General features: G+C 55.0%; 1 protein-coding gene across 2 annotated transcripts in view; it reads right to left on the bottom strand.

Moving 5' to 3' along the window:
• Positions 1-23,961, bottom strand: part of KIT (KIT proto-oncogene, receptor tyrosine kinase) — an 82,234-nt gene that overhangs the window by 43,745 nt on the left and 14,528 nt on the right. For both annotated transcript variants that reach the window (XM_068137704.1, XM_068137705.1), the window contains exons 2-4: positions 12,028-12,267; positions 7,481-7,759; positions 3,275-3,411 (exon numbers count right to left, since the gene is read on the bottom strand). In XM_068137704.1, coding sequence (XP_067993805.1) covers positions 3,275-3,411; positions 7,481-7,759; positions 12,028-12,267 — 656 coding nt within the window. The remainder of the gene's footprint in view (positions 1-3,274; positions 3,412-7,480; positions 7,760-12,027; positions 12,268-23,961) is intronic.

The raw sequence follows: 23,961 nt of genomic DNA, 5'->3' as shown, positions 1-23,961 counted from the left end.
GATTTCAATTCTTGGAGGTTCCAAGAGCTTCTACATTCAAATTGAATCTTCTCAGCACCATTTTGATTCCTCCTGAGCTGTAATAACCACCCATAGCAGCTTGCTTGGTTCTGGTGGGGCTTGCTTGCAGCACATCTCTGAATTTGCCCAGGTGGGGAGAACTTCACAGTTACACAAGGAAAAAGCCTTTGGGGCTTTGGTTGTTTTCCTCTCATTCAGGACAAAATGGAATTGTGCAAGGGCCTGCAGCTGGGTTGGGGCAACCCCAAGCACAGATATAGGCTGGGCAGGGACTGGCTGGAGAGCAGCCCTGAAGAGAAGGACCTGGGGGTGCTGGGGGAGGAGAAGCTCAGCAGGAGCCAGCAGTGAGCACTTGCAGCCCAGAGAGCCAAGCAGAGCCTGGGCTGCAGCAAGAGAAGTGTGGCCAGCAGGGCAGGGAGGGGATTCTGCCCCTCTGCTCCACTCTGCTGAGACCACAGCTGGAGCTCTGGGGCCAGGTCTGGAGCCTCTGTGCCAGGAAGGATCTGGAGGTGCTGGAAGGTGTCCAGAGCAGGGCCAGGAGGATGAGCAGAGGGCTGGAGCTGCTCTGCTGTGAGGACAGACTGAGGGAGTTGGGGTTGTGCAGGCTGGAGAAGAGAAGGCTCCCAGGAGACCTAATTGTGGCCTTCCAGGATCTGCAGGGGGCTCCAAGAAAGCTGGGGAGGGGCTTTTGAGGGTGTCAGGGAGGGATAGGACTGGAGGGATGGAACAAAAGTAGAAGTGGGGAGATTGAGATTGGCTGTGAGGAAGAAGTTGTTCCCCATGAGGGTGGTGAGAGCCTGGCACAGGTTGCCCAGGGAGGTGGTGGCAGCCTCCTGCCTGGAGGTGTTTGCAGCCAGGCTGGATGTGGCTGTGAGCAACCTGCTGTGGTGTGAGGTGTCCCTGCCCATGGCAGGGGGGTTGGAACTGGCTGAGCCTTGAGCTCCCTTCCAGCCCTGACAATTGATTCTGTGATTTATTCAAACATGAATTGTTTGCATTCTGTTCCAGCACAGAATTTAATGGGATACTCAACATCCAAAAGACAGCAGCCCCCAGCCCCAGCAGCCCCCAGCCCCAGCAGCCCCCAGCCCCAGCAGCCCCCAGCCCTAGCAGCCCCCAGCCCCAGCAGCCCCCAGCCCCAGCAGCCCCCAGCCCCTGCTGTTTACCAGAAAGATCAAACAAACTGATTTGGTCATAAATGTTTTCCTGGTGGCTGCTACTCCTAACATCAGAAGTGAGAGAGCCCCCCAGCTGCAGGGAGGGCCCCACTTTCCCCACCCTGCAGCAAAGACAGAGGGGAATGAGAGAAGGGATGATGCTCTCAGATGAAGGACTTGCACTTGACCTTGGCACAGGACCAGAAGCCCCATCTGGATGTCCCACGCTGCCTGCATGTCATTAAGAGCTCCTCAACTTTGGGAGCTGTGGGTTGGGAGCACTTAGTGAGAGCAGCTCTGTCAGAGGCAGCAGATGAGCTAAGCATGGCCTGGGCAGCCCCAGGGAGCAGTCCCCCCCCCTGTGCTATCTGCTTAAGGAGATGTGATTGATCCAAACATCACAGAAGCCTTTTTTGTGGGTTTTTTTCCTCCCATCCATGGCTCTGGATTCTGCACTCTGGTCACCACCAGCAGCAGCAAAGGAGCAGCCAACTGCCATGGAGGTGTACACAGAGCTACTAACAGATTTTTTCTCTCACAAGGGCTCTTGTTCCATTTCAGTGTCAGGCCACAGCCAGCAGCCCAAGGAGGGGCCTTAAAAAAGCCAACCTAGGGAATGCTGCTGGCTTCCCAAGGCAGAGCTGGCAGCAGGCTGGCTCTGGCCAGGGGCAGGGAATCTCTCTGCTCCTTTAGGTCTGCAGAAGAGCTGTGCTGCCAGTGACAAACTCTCCTGGAGCACTCAGCCTGCCAGTGGTTTCACCTGGTGATGCCAGGCAGTGAAGTTCATCTATCACTGCAGGCAGAAGCCAGCTCAGTGGCTCATCTGTCAGTGCCTCCCTCCCAGCCAGTGAGCCACACTGTGTAATTTAAATGAATTAATCATCCCTGGGAGTGCTCACCACGATTCCTGTCACACACAGCCCCATGCTAATTAGCAGGTATCTGACTGGTGTGATGACAACGACTGCAATGGGTAATTTGCAGTCCATGATGTTGGTATTTGCAGCCCCCATTGATTGCAATGGGAGGTGGAAGGCACTCCAGGCCTCCCAGCTTAAGGCAGCCCAAGAGAGGTCACCTAAACTTCACACTGAGGAGCCTAACCTTTAATTCTACTTTTTCTTTGGCAATAAAAGCCCTGCCAGAGGCTTTCTTATCCCAGCTGTCCACGAGGGCATGGGGCAGCTGCTGTCCCCTCTGCAGTCTGGGGGACCTTTGGAACAGCAACAAATCCAAACCCACACAGCACCAGGTATTCACAGAATGGGCTGGGCTGGAAGGAGCCTCCAAAGCTCATCCAGTCCAACCAAGCCCCTCTGCAGCCAGCAGGGACATCCTCCACTGGATCAGGTTGCCCAGAGCCCTGTCCAGCCTCACCTTGAATATCTCCAGGGATGGAGCCTCAACCCCCTCCCTGGGCAACCTGTTCCAGTGTTCCACCAGCCTCATGGTGCAGAACTTGTTCCTCACATCCAATCTCAATCTGCTCTGCTCTCATTTCAAGCCATTGCCCCTGGTCCTGTCCCTGCAGGCCTTTGCAAACAGTCTCTCTGCAGCCTTCTTGCAGCCCTCTTCAGGTCCTGGCAGGCTGCTCTTAGGTCTCCCTGGAGCCTTCTCTTCTCCAGGCTGAACACCCCCAGCTCCCTCAGCCTGGCCTCCTAGCAGAGCTGCTCCAACCCCCTGATCACTTTCATGGCCTCCTCTGGACCCTCTCCATCAGGTCCAAGTGCTTCCTATACTGAGGGCTCCAGAGCTGCACACAGCACTGCAGGTGAGGTCTCAGCATACAAAGTGTCAGCATCCCCTCTCTGGCTCTGCTGGCAACACTGCTTTGGATGCAGCCCAGGCTGGGATTTGCCTTCTGTGCTGCAAGCTCACCCTGCCTGCTCCTGGCCAGCCTCTCATCCACCAGCACCCCCAAGTCCTTTTCCACAGGGCTGCTTTCTGTCACCTCCTCCCCCCAGCCTGTGCTGACAGTGAGGATGGTTCCAGCCCAGGTGCAGGACCTTGCACCAGCCTTTGAATGCCTGCAGAGTCTATGTAGTGAGGCATGCACGACACAGCTCAAGGGACTCACCCCATTCCAAGGAACTCACCCCATGTTTTGGAGCAATCCAGCTAGCTTGCACACTGCTATCCACATCTGTGATGATGCATGTCACTTCAAAATCCTCCCCTTCTTTGAGGAGCTCGTAGCTTTTGGATAAGGTGATGACAGGAAGAGATTTGTGAACTGGAAAACAAATGAAGTGAGTTACTTCTCCTTCGCTTCACAGCTTCTTGTGGTGGGGGAGGGACAAAGCCCCAGCACTCATTAACTTTCCAATGGGATTCCAGGCCTCAGAGAGAGAGGAATTCCAATTCCCTGTGCCATATCACATAGCTGTTCCTTCACAGCGAGCACGTGTCTGCTCCAGTCTCCCCTCAAAAGGCACTTGAAGGTAGATGGTAACTGGTTAGGGCACAGCATCTGGCATGGAGAGACTTGAAGGAGGTTGAACCACCCCTGAGAGGATTCTTACAGGACAGCAATTAAAAGGTTGCACCCTGGAGCTGCACACAGGGTGAGGATCAGGCAGTGAAGAGCCACAGGCTGCCACTAACTGCAGCTTTCAATCACAAAATGCAACAGCGGAGCCCAAGTGCTGTCCAGCAGGTCCCTGAAACCCCCCTGAGGGTCAGCATAGGAGAGGTAGAATCATGGAATGGGCTGGGCTGGAAGTGACCTCCAAAGCTCATCCAGTACAACCTCCCTGCACTCAGCAGGGACATCCCCAGCTAGATCAGGCTGCCCAGAGCCCTGTCCAGCTTCACCTTGAGTATCTCTAGGGATGAAGCCTCAACCACCTCCCTGGGCAACCTGCTCCAGTGTTCCACCACCCTCATAGTGAAGAACTTGCTGCTATCCAATCTCAATCTGCTCTGCTCTAGTTTGAAGCCTTTGCCCCTGGCCCTGTCCCTGCAGGCCTTTGCAAACAGTCTCTCTGCAGCCTTCTTGCAGCCCCCTTCAGGTCCTGGCAGGCTGCTCTTAGGTCTCCCTGGAACCTTCTCTTCTCCAGGCTGAACACCCCCAGCTCCCTCAGCCTGTCCTTGGAGGAGAGCTGCTCCAACCCCCTGAGCATGTTTGTGGCCTTCCTCTGGAGCTGCTCCATCAGGTCCAGCTGAAGGGCTTCAGCACATCCTCTCCTCACAGCCACAGCTCACTGAGGCGGCTGGAGCCAAGACTCTGGATGAGTTTATCAGCCAAGGAGGTGCCTGGCTACAAGCAGCTGTGGGCTAACTGTAGCCCTGTTCTGTTTCTGGGTGGCTTTTGCCAACAGTTGACTCCATCTGAGGACTACTGTGCTCTTATCTCCACACAGCTCTCCGGCTCTGTTCCCTTCACAGCTTGTTTTTGTTGTCGCCCTCCTCTCCTCCAACCTCTCCTCGTTTGTGAGGCTGCACTGAACCTCCCACCAGGGCTTTTTTTTACTGCAGGAAGACTCACTTTCAAACTCTGAATGCCAGCATGGAAGAAGGGTCTTCCAGACTCTCTCCCTGCCTCTGAGACAGGCTTTGTAGCTGCCTCAGTGAAGTCACACAAAGCTGAGGGAGACGTCACCCATCCCAGCCACTCATTCACACGGCAGCAAAAATGTTTGCCTCATGCTGGAAGCAGCCATGGAAGAGAACAAAGGAACCTGTTTGTTCCCTTCAGAGAGAGAGGCTCACATGTGGAAAAAAAACCTCTTCCCCTGGCATTCAGCAATACCCAAGAGACAGGAGGAAGGCAGTGCAGGAGGCATTGCTTTGTTCTCCCCCACCAGAGACATCCATGGACAGCCCACAAGAAGGGAAAACAAAAGGCAAGAAGGTCATAAAGCTTCTCACTGTTTGGAGAAGGGCTGCAAATGAACACTGCCTGGGCTAGCAGAGCAGGGCTGGGGAGTGGGAAAAGACCAAATAGTCACAGGCTCACAGGGTGTGAGGGGTGGGAAGGGACCCCCAAAGATCATCCATCCAACCCCCCTGCCAGAGCAGCACCATAGAATCCGGCACAGGTCACACAGAACACATCCAGATGGGGCTGGGAAGGCTCCAGAGGAGACTCCACAACCTCTCTGGGCAGCCTGCTCCAGGGCTCTGGGACCCTCACAGGGAAGAAGTTCCTCCTCATGTTGAGGTTTCCATCCATTGCCCCTTGTACTATCCCAGGGTGCTACTGAGCAGAACCTGTCCCTGTCCCTTCCTTCCTGGCCCTCAGCTATTGATAGACATTGATCAGATCCCTCTCAGCCTTCTCCTCTCCAGACTGCACAGCCCCAGGGCTCTCAGCCTCTCCTCCCCAGGCAGTGCTGCAGTCCCTTCAGCATCCTTGCAGCCCTCCCTTGGACTCTCCCCAGCAGATCCCTGTCCCTCCTGAGCTGGGGAGCCCAGAGCTGGATGCAATATTCCAGGTGAGGTCTCAGCAGGGCAGAGCAGAGGGGGAGGAGAACCTCCCTGGCTCTGCTGGCCACACTCCTCTGCATGCAGCCCAGGACCCCATTGTCCCTCTTGGCCCCCAGGGCACATTGCTGTCCCATGCAGAACTTGCTGCCCAGCAGCACTCCCAGGTCCCTCTCCTTGGGGCTGCTCTCCAGCAGATCATCTCCATTGTGTGCATGGATGGGGATGGTCCCTCCCCAGAGCTCCCTGTAGCCTTTGCATTGCACACACCTTAGTGGAGACCTTCTCTGCTGCAGCAAGGAGTTAGTTCACCCAAAGAGCCCCAGAGCTATGGGGAGAACAAAGCCATTTCCTTGCTCCTGAGGAAATGCTGAGCCAGCCTGCCTTGCTGAGCTGCTCCCTCCACTGCTCTCCTGGGTATTTATACAGTGGATTAATGACAATTAATGACACACAGAGTAACCAGAGGCTCCAAAAGGCCCAGACAAAACCAGCCTCTCATGTATTGCACAGCCAGGTGCTGGACTGCTTCTCTGTGGAGAAGCCACACTCCTCCCTCCCAAACCCACTTAACCACCCAACTCCAGGGCACAAGGGCATGTGAAGGTCAAATGTAGGGAGTCATAACAGGTCTGAGTGCATCTGGCTGCTCAGCCACAAAGCATTCCTCCTCTTCCTCCTCATCATCTTGGCACATCCTCACTCACAGAACAAGTATGAATGCATCTGGCAGCTCAGCCACAAAGCTTTCCTCCTCATCATCTTGGCACATGGATGCTGTTGTGCCCATCCCCACTCACAAAGACATAAAAGGCCTCTCCATTCCCCCAGGTCCTGCCTCTCCACTCAATCCTTCCTCAAGGCTATCAACCAGTTCCTGCTGCTGCCACTTGTGGGCAACAGACGTGAGTCAGGCACCCAAATCTCCACCTTGCCTGCCCAGACCTCAGCCTGCTGGTTTGTCCTCGAAGCTTAACAGCACAGACCACTTTTCCTAGAATGGTGAAGATAAAATCAGCCCCTGGAAACCACCAGGAACAGAAAATGACAGTGATCAGGACCAAACCTGCTCAGCACAGCCACAATCCAGAAGATCAATTTGCCCACACGAAGCCTTCCAGGGCCAGCAACTGCTTTGGGGCAGCCTGCAGCACCCACAGGTGCCACACAACGATCCTCTGGTGTGCAAGAGCCTCTGAGCAGGAAAAGGGGAGATCAGCACCTCCAGACCCCCCCAGGACAAGGGCAGGACCTTGAGAAAATGAACTCTTTCAGTCTACAGGAGATGGCTTTGAATATACAATCACAGAACTGTCAGGGTTGGAAGGGAGCTCAAGGCTCAGCCAGTCCCAACCCCCTGCCACGAGCAGGGACACCTCACACTGCAGCAGGTTGCTCACAGCCACATCCAGCCTGGCTGCAAACACCTCCAGGGATGAGGCTGCCACCACCTCCCTGGGCAGCCTGTGCCAGGCTCTCACCACCCTCGTGGGGAACAACTTCTTCCTAACATCCAATCTCAATCTCCCCACTTCTAGTTTTGCTCCATCCCCCCCAGTCCTATCCCTCCCTGACACCCTCAAAAGTCCCTTCCCAGCTTTCTTGGAGCCCCCTGCAGATACTGGAAGGCCACAATGAGGTCACCTTGGAGCCTTCTCCTCTCCAGACTGCACAACCCCAACTCCCTCAGTCTGTCCTCACAGCAGAGCAGCTCCAGCCCTCTGCTCATCCTCCTGGCCCTGCTCTGGACACCCTCCAGCACCTCCAGATCCTTGCTGCACTAGGGGCTCACAGCACTTCCCCTCAGCTCCTGGGAGGTGAAAGGCAAAATCAGGAGCTCTACCAGGCAAAAAAACCACCAGAAAATCTTGTGTTACCTGGCCTGACATTGAGGAAAATGTTCTCTGATATCTTTTCAACCCCATTGTGCATGGCCAAGCACTGGTAGCAGCCCTTGAAGGACCTCTGGACGTTCTTTATGACGATGCCCTTCTGAGGGTTGGGAATGAAGGTCATGTTCCTGGGCAGGCGCTTGCCGTCACACCTCCTCAGGGTGAAGTTGGAGACATCTGGGTCTGTCAGTGGGCACACCAGCAGGATGTCACTGTCCTCCTTCCCATAGATCAGAGAGTCGACCAGGAAGAGCACGTTTGGGTCTGGGGAGAAAGGCAAAGACCTGTCAGAGAGAAGCTGGCATTGCACAGGGAGCTTTAACATCCCTAACTCTGCAGCTGGGCAGCAGCACACAGGATCAGAGGATGTCAGGGGTTGAAAGGGACCTCAGGAGATCATCCAGTCCAACCCCCTGCCAGAGCAGCACCATAGAATCCAGCACAGGTCACACAGAACACATCCAGATGGGGCTGGAAAGGCTCCAGAGAAGGAGACTCCACAACCTCTCTGGGCAGCCTGCTCCAGGGCTCTGGGACCCTCACATTGCAGGAGTTCCTCCTCATGCTGAGGTGGAACCTCCTGTGCTGCAGCTTACATCCATTGCCCTTTGTCCTATCCCAGGCACAAGTGAGCAGAGTCTGTCTCTTCCCTCCTGACCCCCAGCCCTCAGATATTGATAGACATTGATCAGATCCCTCTCCTCTCCAGACTGCACAGCCCCAGGGCTCTCAGCCTCTCCTCCCCAGGCACTGCTGCAGTCCCTTCAGCATCCTTGCAGCCCTCCCTTGGACTCTCTCCAGCAGATCCCTGTCCCTCCTGAACTGGGGAGCCCAGAGCTGGATGCAATATTCCAGGTGGGGCCTCATCAGGGCAGGGTAGAGGGAAAGGAGAACCTCCCTGGCTCTGCTGGCCACACTCCTCTGCATGCAGCCCAGGACCCCATTGTCCCTCTTGGCCCCCAGGGCACATTGCTGTCCCATGCAGAACTTGCTGCCCAGCAGCACTCCCAGGTCCCTCTCCTTGGGGCTGCTCTCCAGCAGACTTAGAAGCAAGTTTGACACTCAGCCACTAAAGCCCCCAAGCATGACCCAACCCCTACTGACCAAGAGACATCCCATTCTGCCCTGAAAGAGCAGACAGCAGGAGATGTGCAGCAGCACTCAGTACCACTCATCTGCACTAAAAATAACCTTGCTTGCTATTTGGAGATGAAGCTCTCTAGTTTTGCTTTATTTTTTGGCCCTTCTTTAGCTCCCAACGCCTCTCCACCTTCCAGCCCCCAGCAGCAGCCCTCAGATCGCCACAGCTCATTAAGAGTCATTTGCTGTCAGCAACAGTGGCAGGGCTGTAAGGGCTCCATGCCCACAGGAGGCTTTGGGGAGAAATTTATGAGCAAATGGAAGTTGAAAAGCACCTAAATTATGGCTTTCACTTCTGTAAAGCACACAATCTGAAGGAACACACGTTGCTGCCAGGGGAAGCACCACACAACTTCTCTTTCTCTCTCCCCTCCCTGAAAGCTGAGGCTATTTTTATCCTCCTTAGAAGGAAAGAAAGCAAACCAAAAACAGGCCATACCAACAGGAGAGCTGACTGAGAGCTCACCAAGGAACCTTCCAAAAGGCAACTTTCCTCCTGCATTTCATCCTGGCCACCCCACAGCACACAAACACAGAGGACTTGAACCAGGCCCCAGCCTGTTCAATATCTCTATTGATGATCTGGATAAGGGGACTGAGTCCATCATCAGTAAGTCTGCAGAGGACACCAAGCTGGGGGCAGGAGTTGATCTGTTGGAGGGGAGGAGAGCTCTGCAGAGGGACCTTGCCAGGCTGCACAGATGGGCAGAGGCCAGTGGCATGGCATCGAAGTGCTGAGATCTACACTTTGGCCACAGCAACCCCAGGCAGTGCTACAGGCTGGGGTCAGAGTGGCTGAGAGCAGCCAGGCAGAAAGGGACCTGGGGGCAGTGGTGGATAGGAGGCTGAACATGAGCCAGCAGTGTGCCCAGGTAGCCAAGAAAGCTTGTGATGTTTACACATCTGCCTTGAGCAGGCAATCAGCAGACAGTAATCAAACAGGTAAAGCAGGATTCATAATCAGGGGAATGCCTTCCCATAAACAGAAGTTGATGCTGAAGCAGTTGCTGCAAGATGCCCAAGAAGGCCAATGGCATCCTGGCCTGGGTCAGGAACAGTGTGGCCAGCAGGAGCAGGGAGGTCATTGTGCCCTGGACTCAGCACTGGTTAGGCCACACCTTGAGTCCTGTCTCCAGTTCTGGGCTCCTCCATTCAAGAAAGATGTTGAGTTGCTGGAAGGTGCCCAGAGAAGGGCAACAAAGCTGGGGAGGGGTCTGGAGCACAGCCCTGGGAGGAGAGGCTGAGGGAGCTGGGGTTGCTTAGCCTGGAGAAGAGGAGGCTCAGGGGAGACCTTCTTGCTCTCTGCAACTCCCTGCAGGGAGGTTGTAGCCAGGTGGGGGTTGGTCTCTTCTCCCAGGCAAGCAGCACCAGAACAAGAGGACACAGTCTCAAGCTGTGCCAGGGGAGGTTTGGGCTGGATGTTAGGAAGAAATTCTTCACAGAAGAGAGAAGTTGTTCCCCATGAGGGTGGTGAGAGCCTGGCACAGGTTGCCCAGGGAGGTGGTGGCAGCCTCCTGCCTGGAGGTGTTTGCAGCCAGGCTGGATGTGGCTGTGAGCAACCTGCTGTAGTGTGAGGTGTCCCTGCCCATGGCAGGGGGTTGGAGCTGGCTGAGCCTTGAGCTCCCTTCCAGCACTGACAATTCTGTGATTCTATGATGTGGTGGTGCTAGGTCACAGGTTGGACTTGATGGTCTCAGAGGTCTTTTCCAGCCTCTGTAATTGTGTGATCCTCTGCTCTTCCCTCAGGAAAGCACTCTCTGCCCTGCTGTGCCTGTATCTATCCCCCTGGCTTACAGAACCACCTTGGATTGGCAGGCTTTGAGACAGCCCTTGCTGGACAAGGAATGCTGTGCCCAGGAAAGGGCATGCTCTAAGGGCTTCATCCATCATCAACAGGGAAGAAAGAGCAGCAGAGCTGTGTGGAGAAGCAGCAAAACAACTGTCTGCATTGGAAAGAGAAGAGGACTGCAAGGCCTGGTGAACTGTCATCCTGCAGGCAGCTGATAAACCACAGGTCAGGAGCCCACAGAAGAAGAGATGTGAAGAGGAAAAGTCATAGAGGATGTGCACAACTGTGTGAGAGCAGGGGAAAGCTCATCCCCATCTGAGACACCCCTGTCAGTCACAAGGGAGACCAGGAGCTGCAGGCAGAGGACTCATTGCTGCCTGCAGACTGAAGCCTCAGAGCCCAGCCTCAGCAAGCCAAACCCTTTAGCTCACTGCCTCAGTCAGTCAAGAACTTGAGGCCAGACCTTGCATAGCTCCACACTGATGGATGGCATGGAATTCAAAAGGCAGTTCCCCATACTGCTTCTGCCCTCCCAGACACACACAACTGCTTCAGAGCCCTGCAGCTGGGCAGGAAGGATAAACTGCAGCAGCACAGGCTGGGAGGGGATCTGCTGGAGAGCAGCCCCAAGGAGAGGGACCTGGGAGTGCTGCTGGGCAGCAAGTTCTGCATGGGACAGCAATGTGCCCTGGGGGCCAAGAGGGACAATGGGGTCCTGGGCTGCATGCAGAGGAGTGTGGCCAGCAGAGCCAGGGAGCTTCTCCTCCCCCTCTGCTCTGCCCTGCTGAGACCTCACCTGGAATATTGCATCCAGCTCTGGGCTCCCCAGCTCAGGAGGGACAGGGATCTGCTGGGGAGAGCCCAAGGGAGGGCTGCAAGGATGCTGAAGGGACTGCAGCAGTGCCTGGGGAGGAGAGGCTGAGAGCCCTGGGGCTGTGCAGTCTGGAGAGGAGAAGGCTGAGAGGGATCTGATCAATGTCTATCAATAGCTGAGGGCTGGGGGTCAGGAGGGAGGGAGCAGGCTATGCTCAGTTACACCCTGTGACAGGACAAAGGGCAATGGATGTCAGCAGCAGCACAGGAGGTTCCAGCTCAACAGGAGGAGGAACTTCTTCCCTGTGAGGGTCCCAGAGCCCTGGAGCAGGTTGCCCAGAGAGGTTGTGGAGTCTCCTTCCCTGGAGCCTTTCCAGCCCCATCTGGATGTGTTCTGTGTGACCTGTGCTGGATTCTATGGTGCTGCTCTGGCAGGGGCTTTGGACTGGATGATCTCTGGAGGTCCTTTGCAAGCCCTGACACCCTGTGAGCCTGTGATCACCTGGCTGGCTTCTAGAGAGAGAGCTCAGGTGTATTTCACCAGAAATCCACAGGGATGTGAAGAGAAACTCATCCAGAACTTTGCTGTGGTGCCAAAGGCCATGGCAAGCAAAGCTGGCAGTGAGTTCTATCTACTACTGGACAGGGAAGAAGATTTATCCTATCAGACTGTGCTCTCTCTGTACCTCAAATTTCCCTCCTCCAGCAATTCCTGCCCTGTTACTGGGGGAGTGGGAATGGCAGGGGGTGGGGAGGTGGGAGCAGAAATAATTCCTGCCTTGGGATTTACCTTTCACAAAGACATAGAAGGAGGAGACAGTGTTCCCCTTGCTTTTGCACTCGTATCTGCCTATGTCTCTGACTGTTGCATTTTTGGTGTACCACTCCTTCTCATTGGAGCTCCTTGCTTTTGCTGATGGGTCTGAGTTCTGGAAGCTCCAGGTCACAGGCCCCTCCTCGTTGCAAGGCAGCCTCAGCTCGTCTCCTTTGTTCACAATCCGCAGAGATTCTTCGTGGGGCAGTGAAACACCTGGGGGGGGGGGGGAACAAACAAACAAATACAAACAAATTACAAAATAAAAACAAAATAGAAAATACAAACACAATACAAAATCTGGCAAAAATGACTCTCTGTTCTGTTTTCTTTTGTCTTAAAGAGTTGTCTCTGTGCACCTAGAGAATCACAGAACTGTCAGGGTTGGAAGGGACCTCAAGGCTCAGCCAGCTCCAACCCCCTGCCATGGGCAGGGACACCTCACACTACAGCAGGTTGCTCACAGCCACATCCAGCCTGGCTGCAAACACCTCCAGGGGTGAGGCTTCCACCACCTCCCTGGGCAACCTGTGCCAGGCTCTCACCACCCTCATGGGGAACAACTTCTTCCTCACATCCAATCTCAATCTCCCCACTTCTACTTTTGCTCCATCCCCTTAGTCCTATCACTCCCTGACACCCTCAGAAGTCCCTCCCCAGCTTTCTTGGAGCCCCCTTCAGATCCTGGAAGGCCACAATGAGGTCTCCTCAGAGCCTTCTCCTCTCCAGCCTGCACAACCCCAACTCCCTCAGTCTGTCCTCACAGCAGAGCAGCTCCAGTCCTCTGCTCATCCTCCTGGCCCTTCTCTGGACACCTTCCAGCCCCTCCAGATCCTTCCTGGCACAGAGGCTCCAGACCTGGCCCCAGAGCTCCAGCTGTGGTCTCAGCAGAGTGGAGCAGAGGGGCAGGATCCCCTCCCTGCCCTGCTGGCCACACTTCTCTTGCTGCAGCCCAGGCTCTGCTTGGCTCTCTGGGCTGCAAGTGCTCCCTGCTGGCTCCTGTTGAGCTTCTCCTCCACTTCATATTCTGGGAGTCATTCCTTACAAATATTGAGCTGCACTGGCACTGTGCAACTCCACAGACACCTTTTGGCTTGCAAGCCCTTTGGGCAGGCAGAGTACCAAAACCACTGCAGACAGGAACCAGCCTTTAACAAAACCTTTGGAAAGTAGCTTCAGATGCAGCAGGTTCTGCAGTGGGTTTTGGCTTCTGAATGGGAACAGACCCAAGCTGTTTAAAAATTAAATTCAGGAACATATGAGCCTGATTCTCCATGGCAGCACTTTTAATCACTCTTTGTCATTCCCTCAGTCTGGTGCCAAGAACTAAAGTTCCCTTGCTCAACACTTCTCCTTTTTTTTTCTTCCCCCAACTGCTCTCTTCTGCATTCAGAAGCTCCACTCACACCCCCAGGTTAGACACAGAGTTGTCAGGGTTGGAAGGGACCTCAAGGATCATCCACAGCTCCAACCCCCTGCCATGGGCAGGGACACCTCACACTACAGCAGGTTGCTCACAGCCACATCCAGCCTGGCTGCAAACACCTCCAGGCAGGAGGCTGCCACCACCTCCCTGGGCAACCTGTGCCAGGCTCTCACCACCCTCATGGGGAACAACTTCTCCCTAATGTCTGACCTAAATCTCCCCTCCTCCAGCTTGGATCCATTCCCCCCAGTCCTATCTCTCCCTGACACCCTCAAAAGTCCCTCCCCAGCTTTCTTGGAGCCCCCTGCAGATACTGGAAGGCCACAATGAGGTCTCCTTGGAGCCTTCTCCTCTCCAGACTGAACAGCCCCAACTCTCTCAACCTGTCCTCACAGGAGAAGCTTTACAGCAATTCCCATCAGCAGTTCCCACCACCTCCCTGGGCACCCTGTGCCAGTGTCTCACCACCCTCATGGGGAACATGACCACTTTCATGAAGATACCAGGACATGCTTCCTGTATTTCCTTAGCTGAAGTGCTAATTTGTCACTTTTCACCTTAAAAGCAACTCCATGCAACACATTCTTCAAGCTTCCATCCTAAAGCTACCACACATTCCTTTCTCTGAGGCACCAACCCCCTCAGCTCACCAAAGCTGCTCTAATTGACCTCTTAAGAGTCTTCCTTCACTGAACACTCACAGAATCCACTCAGAATCACAGAGTTTCAGGGGCTGGAAGTTACCTTCAAAGCTCATCCAGTCCAACCCCCCTGCCAGAGCAGGAGCACCGAGAGCAGATCACACAGGAACACATCCAGGTGGGGTTGGAATATCTCCAGAGAGGGAGACTCCACAACCCCCCTGGGCAGCCTGCTCCAGGGTTCCAAAATAGGATAGGATAGGATTAAGCAGGTTGGAAAAGACCTTTCAATCCTCAAGTCCAACCTCTCACCCAGCACCATCTCATCAACTAAGCCATGGCACCAAGTGCCTCATCCAGACTCTCCCTAAACACAGGGAATACCAGGTTGGAAGGGACCTCCAGGCTCATCCAGTCCAACCTTTCAGGGTAAGAATATAGCTGAAATAAGATGTTCCAGCACCCTCCCAAGCTGGGCCTTGAAACTGCCTTAATAAGACAGGATGGAACAACTTTTGAAAGCTTTCAGAACCTAAAGCTGTGTGGAATGAGCAGACTGAAGTCACAATTCCCAACCACTCCCCAGCTTAACACTGCTTGCTTCAAGCAAGAAGCACATTCAGCCTTCCCTGGCCCCACCACAATGGTGATCAGAGGGCTGGAGCACCTCTCCTATGAGCTGTTGGGTCTGTCCAGCCAGGGGAAGAGAGGGCTCCAGGGAGACCTTACAGTGGCCTTCAAGCACCTGAAAGGAGTCTACAAGAAGGCTGGAGAAGGACTTTTATAAAGGTTTGTGGTGACAGGAGCAGGAGCAGTGGTTTCAAAGCAGAGCAGGATGCATTGAGATTGGATGTGAGGAAGAAGTTGTTCCCCAGGAGGGTGGTGAGAGCCTGGCACAGGCTGCCCAGGGAGGTGGTGGCAGCCTCATGCCTGGAGGTGTTTGCAGCCAGGCTGGATGTGGCTGTGAGCAACCTGCTGTGGTGTGAGGTGTCCCTGGAGCTGGCTGAGCCTTGAGGTCCCTTCCAACTCAACTCTGTGATTCCATTGATCAAGCAAAGGGCTGCTGAGGCAGCACACCCCAGACATGAAAGCCTTACTGAACCTACAAAATGGACTTCATAACCAAAAATTCAGATAAATCCTTACTGCTCTGCACCTATGGTCTCTCCTCCCAGGCACCCAGCACCAGAACAAGAGGACACAGTCTCAAGCTGTGCCAGGGGAGGTTTAGGCTGGAGATGAGGAGAAAGTTCTCCCCAGAGAGAGTAATTGGCCATTGGGATGTGCTGCCCAGGGAGGTGGTGGAGTCACCATCCCTGGAGGTGTTGAAAAAGGCTTGGATGTGGCACTTGGAGCCATGGTTTAGTTGTCAGGAGGTGTTGGGGATTAGGTAATAGGTTGGACTTGATGGTCTCTGAGGTCTTTTCCAACCTGGCTGATCCTATGATCCTATACTTGAGCAGCAGAACACACACAAACATTGAAGTGGTCTTGCAGGAACAAATCCTTCCCCCTCCAGAGCAGCTCTCCAGTCCTGTAAGTAATGCTCAGGTGAGGATGAGGGTGCTGTGAGCTGATCTGCCCTCTCCTGTGAGGCACAGCTAGGACAACAGCCACATGCAGCGACTGAAAATCCTCCTTGCATGCAAAACCCACCCTCTGCAGCTCTGCTGAGGGGCTGAATTCCCCCTGCCCACCCAGAGGGCAGCAGCCACTCCAGAAACACAAGCAGACAATGCTCCCCAGGCTCCACTCACTCCTCTCACAGCCCTGCTTGTCCTTAAAGCACACAGTGGATTAAGAGCAGGGCAGGTAACTGGCTCCCCCTTCCTGACAAATCCACCACTGAGCAGGAAGCAAAGCACAGCCACACCATCTGCAGGCTCTAATTCCTTTGTGTGTGGCCTTGGGTTTTGGAGGGGGAAGTCCTCCTCCCCTCCCCATCTCCATCAGATTAATACTTGCTTATCAGTGCTAACCCCCCCCAGAGGTATTCCCTTTTTCACCCAAGTGCCAGCAGAAACCTTCCACCTGGGGCCCCCAAACATTGCACACACACACACTCACTCACACACTCGCTCTCTCACACACTCACTCACACACTTCCACAGCTAAAAAGCATGAACAACCATCTTGGGAATAATTATTGCCAGGAAAAGGTGGGAAAAGAGGGGGGAAAATCATCAGGTTGAGTTTCAAATCTGTTACCTCCCAGTGCAGGAGGGGAGACTAAAAGCCAGCAGACTGTGGCTGAGCAGGAGAGGGAGCAGGAGAACTCCTCTGCCCTGCACACAGGTGCATGTGACAGCAGGCTAGAGGCAAGGAGACCTTTGATTTGCAACCCCCTCAGGTCAGAGCCACCGACTGTTGGCACCTAAGGCTGCAGACCCCTGAGAAACCCCCAGGAAACCTCACAAACCCCTTCGTGGGGATGTCTTTGGAAGACTCCTCTGCTGCCTCCCTCAGCCCCCAGGGCACTTCAAGCAGGAAATGCCATGAGCTGCAGGACACAGCCCAGGTGCCACGTGGCATGCACACTGTGGCACCAGCTGCTCAGGCAGGTCAGGGAAGGCTGGGAGAGCACTGAGGCATCGCTCGTGGGCATCACTCCCTGCCTGAGGCCAGCAAGGTCTCAGTCTGGGCCCTGCCAGGGGAGGTCTGTGTGCCCCTGGGCTGGACACCCCTGCCATGGAGCAAACACCGACTGCCAGCACAAGGGAAAGGGCTGCTGGTGGCCTGGCCTCACCTACTAACACCTGGCACAGAACAGCACAGCAGCCTGCTGGCCTGAGCTGTGCACCCCCTCCTGCAGCAGCAATCTCCACAGCACCTCTGTGATGGCATCACTGACAGCTGGGTGCCTCTGGCAGCACTAAGCCAACCAAAGCAGCCCCTAGCCAGTGCTCTCCTTCCAACAACACACCCCCAGTGGGACACCTCAGCTGCAAGAACAGAAATGTTCTGGGGCAGAAACTCCTGGGGCATGGCTGGGGATGCACAGTAATGCACTGCACAGCCAGGCACTGGGCTTCTCCTTCCCAAACACACTCAACCACTCCACCTTGGGGCACAAGGTTGGGTGAAGGCCTAATGTGGGGCATCACCAACAGGTTGGCAGAGGAAAGAGACAATGTGCCCTTGTGGCCAGGAGAGCCAATGGCATCCTGGGGTGCACCAAGGGAAGTGTAGCCAGCAGGGCAAGGGAGGTTCTGCTCCCCCTCTGCTCTGCCCTGCTCAGACCACAGCTGCAATCCTGTGTCCAGTTCTGGGCTCCCCAGCTCAAGAGAGACAGAGAGCTGCTGGAGAGAGCCCAACAGAGAGCCAGGAGGATGCTTAGGGGACTTGAGCATCTCCCCTGGGAAGAGAGACTGAGAGCCTTGGGGCTGTTTAGTCTGGAGAAGGGAAGGCTGAGAGGGATCTGATCAATGTCTATCAATAGCTGAGGGCTAGGGATGAAGTGGAGGGGGCCAAGCTCTTTGCAGTGGTGCACAGGAATAAGCCAAGGAACACCAGGTTCCAGATTGAACAGAGAAGGTTGCATCTGAACATGAAGAGAAACTTCTTGACAGTGAGGGTGGCAGAGCCCTGGAGCAGGCTGCCCAGAGAGGTTGTGGAGTCTCCTGCTCTGGAGCCTTTCCAACCCCACCTGGATGCATTCCTGTGCAGACTGCCCTGGGTGATGCTGCTCTGGCAGGGGGGTTGGAGTGGATGATCTCTCTGGAGGTCCCTTCCAACCTCTAATGCACTGTGAGACTGAGAGACACACTGGAGGCAGCAGTGCATAGATTAATGTCAAACCCAAGACACTAAATGAATGCAGATCTGTCAAACCACACACATCACTGTGATGCCTGCAAATGCTGGCAGGTGCTGCAGCAAGCACCTCCTCCCCTGCCAGGCACTGGCCCTGTAGCCCTACCAGCAATCACCAACCCCTGCCCCTCCAGCACACAGCACTGCACAGCCGGACTGGATGCTTCAGAGCCATGCCCCAGCTGGGCTTTGAGAAGCTATCCCCCAGCCCCCCAACACCCCTTGCATGCAAACCCACACTCTGCAGCTCCATGCAGAGGCTGCCTGGATTTCCCTGCCCACACAGAGAACCACAGAGCTGCAAGGAAAACAATCAGATAATGAGTTGAGGTGAGGTTACACCCCAGACTTCATTCACTCATCTCACAGCTTTAGCTCTCCTTAAGGCATACACTGGATTAAGACCAGGACAGGTCTCCTTTTCCTGACAAATCCACCACTGAGTAGGAAGCAAAGGACAGTCAGGCCACCTGCAGAGCCTAATTACTTTGTTTGTGGTCTGAGCTTTGGAGGGAGTCCACAGGCACCGGGGTAGACTGCCCAGGGAGGTGGTGGAGTCCCCACCCCTGGTGGTCTTTAAGGAAAGCTTGGATGTGGCACTTGTGGCAATGGTTTAGCTGATGGGGGGGTGTTGGGTCACAGGCTGGAAGAGATATTTCAGAGGTCTTTTCCAGCCTCAATGGTTCTGTGATGATTCTCTGGAGTCAGAATTAGCCAGGTAGGAAAAGACCTTTGAGACCACCAAGCCCATCCTATCACCCAGCACCATCTAATCAACTCAACCATGGCACCAAGTGCCTCAGCCAGGCTCTTCCTAAACACCTCCAGGGATGGGGACTCCACCACCTCCCTGGGCAGCACATCCCCATGGCCAATCTCTCTTGCTGGGAAGAATTTCTTCCTCACATCCAGCCTGAACCTCCCCTGGCACAGCTTGAGACTGTGTCCTCTTGTTCTGGTGCTGGGTGCCTGGGAGAAGAGACCAACTCCCACCTGGCTACAACCTCCTTCAGGGAGTTGCAGAGAGCAAGGTCTCCCCTGAGCCTCCTCTTCCTCTTCTCCAGCCTACAAAGACAATGGACACAGTGGATGGATGCCTCATGCAGGTGATCCCCACAACAGGTGGAGGTTTGGTTTTATTTTGTTGCCTTCTGAGAGCAATGAACCTTCAAGAGGTGTAAGGGCAGCAAATGGCAAGCTCCAGGGCTCTCAGCTGTGCTGGGTATCATTATGCACTGACACCTTGCCTGCCTTTAACAAAGCAGAATTAAAATGGTATTTAAGGGAGATGGAAGTGGGGTTTGGATCCTCCTCCAGGAGGAATAATCAAGGAACAGAAATCTGAGAGCCCACCCAACAACTCAGTAATCCTGGGCACTAATCCCTGCAGCACATCTCCATCTGCTGTCTCCTCAGCTCTCCTCAGGATGCTAATGCCTCAGGTCCAAGACTGCTCCATTTGTACTGCACCTGAGGCATCCCAGCACCTTTCCAAGCCCACTGTCCATAGGGTCACAGGATGTTTGGAGTCAGAAGGGACCTCAGGGGATCACCCAGTCCAACCCCCCTGCCAGAGCAGCACCATAGAATCCAGCACAGGTCACACAGAACACATCCAGATGGGGCTGGAAAGGCTCCAGAGAAGGAGACTCCACAACCTCTCTGGGCAGCCTGCTCCAGGGCTCTGGGACCCTCACAGGGAAGAAGTTCCTCCTCATGTTGAGGTGGAACCTCCTGTGCTGCAGCTTACATCCACTGCTCCTTGTCCTATCCCAGAGTGCAGCTGAGCAGAGCCTGTCCCCTCCCTCCTGACCCCCAGCCCTCAGCTATTGATAGACATTGATCAGATCCCCTCTGGGTCTTCTCCTCTCCTGATGGCCAAAGGCTGTGGGTCCCACTACAGGACACCCAACACTCCCTGTAGACTGCACAGCCACAGTACCACACCAGGGGTCTGGATGACTTTAGAATCATAGAATGCTTTGGGTTAGAAGGGACCTCCAGAGCTCATCCAGTCCAACCCCCTCTGCAGTCAGCAGGGACATCCCCAACTGGATCAGGCTGCCCAGAGCCCTGTCCAGCCTCACCTTGAATATCTCCAGGGGTGGAGCCTCAACCACCTCCCTGGGCAACCTGTTCCAGTGTTCCACCACCCTCCTGGTGCAGATCTTGTCCCTCACATCCACTCTCAATCTGCTCTGCTCTAGTTTGATGCTCTCAGCTTTTGTCCCACAGCTGGGAAGAGTCCCTTCCACTACCCCAGCTCCTCCTTGGAACATAACAAAGGTGTGTCCAAACACCCCCTGCAACGCTGGCATCACTTGGGAGCAAGGCTGGGTGCCTGAAAAGAGAAGCAGAAGATATGAATATATATTCCAAGCAGCTTCCTGGGCCCTGAGAAAAGGAATTGGAAAGGGAGGAAAGAAAGGGAGTGCAGCCCTGGTGACTTCTGCTTACAAGAAGGAAAACATCTGCACACATCTGGGAAAGCAGAAAGTGGAACAGCTCCAGATAACACTGATAGGAAATGCAGGTCAGATTGCAGGGAGATGATTAAGGACAGCAGAATGTCCCTGTAACAATCAAGGGATGTGCAAACAAAAGCTTCAGCTAAGGAGGGAACCCTCCTGGCAGGGGGAAAGATGTGGCTGGAGCTGCAGCTTTCCAGCCTGCAGCCCAAGGCTGCCCTAGCACGGAACTGCACATCAGGTGCAAGTCCACAGCAACTGGAAATCATCTCCAGCTGCCAAGCAAACAAAGGAAGTGGGATTGCCATGGAGCAAGACAAGAGACAAGCACTGGGGGTTGTATTTCCAGCTCTGCCACAGGCTTCCTGCACAACCCCAGGCCAACAGGTTAGTCCCCCCGGGGCTGTTTCCTCTTTCAACTCTTATCCAAACACTAAGAGGAACAAGAAGTTTGTGGCTGCTCCACAGCACAAGAGACTGCTTGCAGAGAAACAAAACCAAACCCAACCTAAACAAAACAACCCTCAGCCTCATCCCACACCCTTCCCCCCTCAACTTCTCTCCAACCCCTCCCAAGACAGGGGCACAGCACAGCTTCCTGGTGCAGCCACCACCTGCTCACCTCCAGCAGCAGCCTGTCTGCCAAGGGACTGCCAGCAAGGCTCACTGAATACAGAATGGGCTGGCTTGGAAGGGACCTCCAGAGGACATCCACTCCCATCCTCTCTGCACTCATCAGGGACATCCCCAACTAGATCAGGTTGCCCAGAGCCCTCTCCAGCCTCCCCTTGAATATCTCCAGGGATGGAGCCTCAACCCCCTCCCTGGGCAACCTGCTCCAGTGTTCCACCACCCTCCTGGTGCAGAACTTGTTCCTCACATCCAATCTCAATCTGCTCTGCTCTCATTTCAAACCATTGCCCCTGGTCCTGTCCCTGCAGGCTTTTGCAAACAGTCTCTCTCCATCCTCCTTGTAGCCCTCTTCAGGTACCGGCAGGCTGCTCTTAGGTCTCCCTGGAGCCTCCTCTTCTCCAGGCTGAACACCCTCAGCTCCCTCAGCCTGGCCTCTAGCGGAGGTGCTCCAACCCCCTGAGCATTTTTGTGGCCCAATCACAGAACCATTCAGGTTGGAAAAAACCCCTCAGGATCACCAAGTCCAGCCATTAACCCTGCTCTGCAAAGTTCACCCCCAAACCATAGCCCCAAGCACCACATCCAACAGGTCCATGCCCTTCCTGTACTGAGGGCTCCAGAGCTGGATGCAGCTCCTGCTACCTAGCAAGAGCAAAGCCCTCTCCCCTCCTCTCCCCGGGCTGGGCCACGCTGGAAGGGCACAGGAGGCCCCTCTGAGCTTCTGCCTCTTCCCCTTGTGGTTGGCCATAACCTTCAGAGCCCTGAGCAGGCCCCATGTGAGCAGCACAAACGGTGCTCAACGAAAACAACGACCTGCCCGTGACCTGATCCTGACCATGATTTCTAACCCAGTTAACGTTCTGCCGTGACACAACTCAGCCAGCAGCGCAGCCTTTGGGGACGAGAGGCTCCCCTGCAGGGCTCTGCTGATTGGAACAGTTAGAGAGCTGCTGCTGCTCTCCTTCCACTGCCTGTTTGCTCTGGGCACCGAGCTCCTTTGCAGGGCTATCACCCAGAGCTCCCTCACCGCAGTTTTCAGTTTCCCATCTCCCCCAACACAAGAGAGCAGAAGCCAAGCGATAGCTTTATCAGTTCAGAGCCCTGGCACCGTTGCAGGGGCAAGGGGCTGGGGATATCAGCCAGCAAGGGCTTGCAGGGAGCTAAGAGCCTCTCTCAGCATGCCCAGCACTGCTGGAAAAGCTGAGTGTGCCTGCAGGCAGGCAAGCCTCCTGTAGGTCTGAACAGAAAAGCAGAGGCAAACACATCCCTGCCACAGCACTGCAGAGTCACAGAGTCACAAAGGTTGGAAAAGACCTCAGAGATCATCAAGTTCAACCTGTCACCCAGCACCAGATAATCAACTAAGCCATGGCACCAAGGGCCTCAGCCAGGCTGCTCCTAAACACCTCCAGGGATGGTGACTCCACCACCTCCCTGGGCAGCACATCCCAATGGCCAATCTCTCTTGCTGGGAAGAACTTCTTCCTTACATCCAGCCTGAACCTCCCCTGGCACAGCTTGAGACTGTGTCCTCTTGTTCTGGTGCTGGCTGCCTGGGAGAAGAGACCAACCCCCACCTGGCTACAACCTCCCTGCAGGGAGTTGCAGAGAGCAAGAAGGTCTCCCCTGAGCCTCCTCTTCTCCAGGCTAAGCAACCCCAGCTCCCTCAGCCTCTCCTCACAGGGCTGTGCTCCAGACCCCTCCCCAGCTTTCTTTCCCTTCTCTGGACACCTTCCAGCAGCTCAACATCTCTCTTGAATTGAGGAGCCCAGAACTGGACACAGGACTCGAGGTGTGGCCTGAGCAGTGCTGAGCACAGGGGCAGAATGACCTCCCTGCTCCTGCTGGCCACACTGCTCCTGATGCAGGCCAGCATACAGACCAAACAAGACAGAAGATGTGAGTGTCCCTTGCCAGCCTCCCAGACTCTCAGCATGCATGAACACCACAAATCCTTGCTGATAGAAGCACTGACCAGCTCCTCTGCCCCCAATTCACCTTGGGAGACTGAAAAAATAACTGCCACTGGGCCTGCATCACAGGGGCTGGGCTGGTCAGGCTTCCCTGTAGCACTAAAGGTTCCTCTCCAAGCCATCTAGCAGTCAGTCCTCAATGCCTGGTGCTCCCCAAGCAGGAATGCAGAGCTCCTGTGCTGGTGCTTGCTCTGGAGTTTAGGATCCTCACAACAGGCTCTCCATTACCCAGCAGAAAACCAGGGGAGAGGTTTAGCAGGGGTCCTGACATTTACCAAGCTGAATGAGGGCAACCTCTGGCTTCTCATGCAGCCTTCCCCCCCTTCTCAGGCAGAGGAAGGGCAGTGTGAGGAGCAGAAGGCAGGAGCTCGCCAGCCCAGCCCTCAAAGGCTCAGTCAAACCAACTCCATCTGCAGGCAGCACAGAGGAGAAGTTGGCATCCCCCAACACAGGGAGCAAGTGTGGAGCCAGCCAGCCCCTTCCCACCCATGCCAAACCCAAGGGAGGAAGTGGAACAAGGCTGGAACAAAGGTTGTCTTTATCATCTGTGGAGGCATGAGCGTGGGGAGCCACAGCGGCAGCTGGACCTGGCTGTGAGACATCCTCTGCCCTCCCAGCGATGCCCAAGGGAAGCCTTCAGCTCCCTGCTTGGGGACTGCTCCTACGCGGATCTGCTTCACGCCCTCCCGCAGGGCAAGTAAAAGGCATCTGCTGCTTAACCCTTGCCGAGGAGACAGCTCGGAGCACCGAGACGCTCAGCTACACCTGAAGAGAGAGCTGGTGGACCCCTGGCAGTGAGAAGTGACTAATGAGAAGCAGCCAGCAGGTGGCAAAGAGACAAATCCAGGCAGCTGTCCAGCCCCCACACAGCCCACTCGCCAGGAGACATTCCCAGCATCGCCAGGCAGGACAAACACGAGCACCTGGGCCGAGCCCCTGCTTGTGGGTGGATGCCA

This window comes from Melanerpes formicivorus, unplaced genomic scaffold, assembly GCF_026170545.1.
Source record: "Melanerpes formicivorus ecotype bairdi unplaced genomic scaffold, bMelFor1.0.p_v2 SCAF_4, whole genome shotgun sequence".
Classification (NCBI taxonomy): Eukaryota; Metazoa; Chordata; class Aves; order Piciformes; family Picidae; genus Melanerpes; species Melanerpes formicivorus.
The sequence above is the reverse complement of the archived record's forward strand: the minus strand, read 5'-3'. Positions and strand labels throughout refer to the sequence as shown.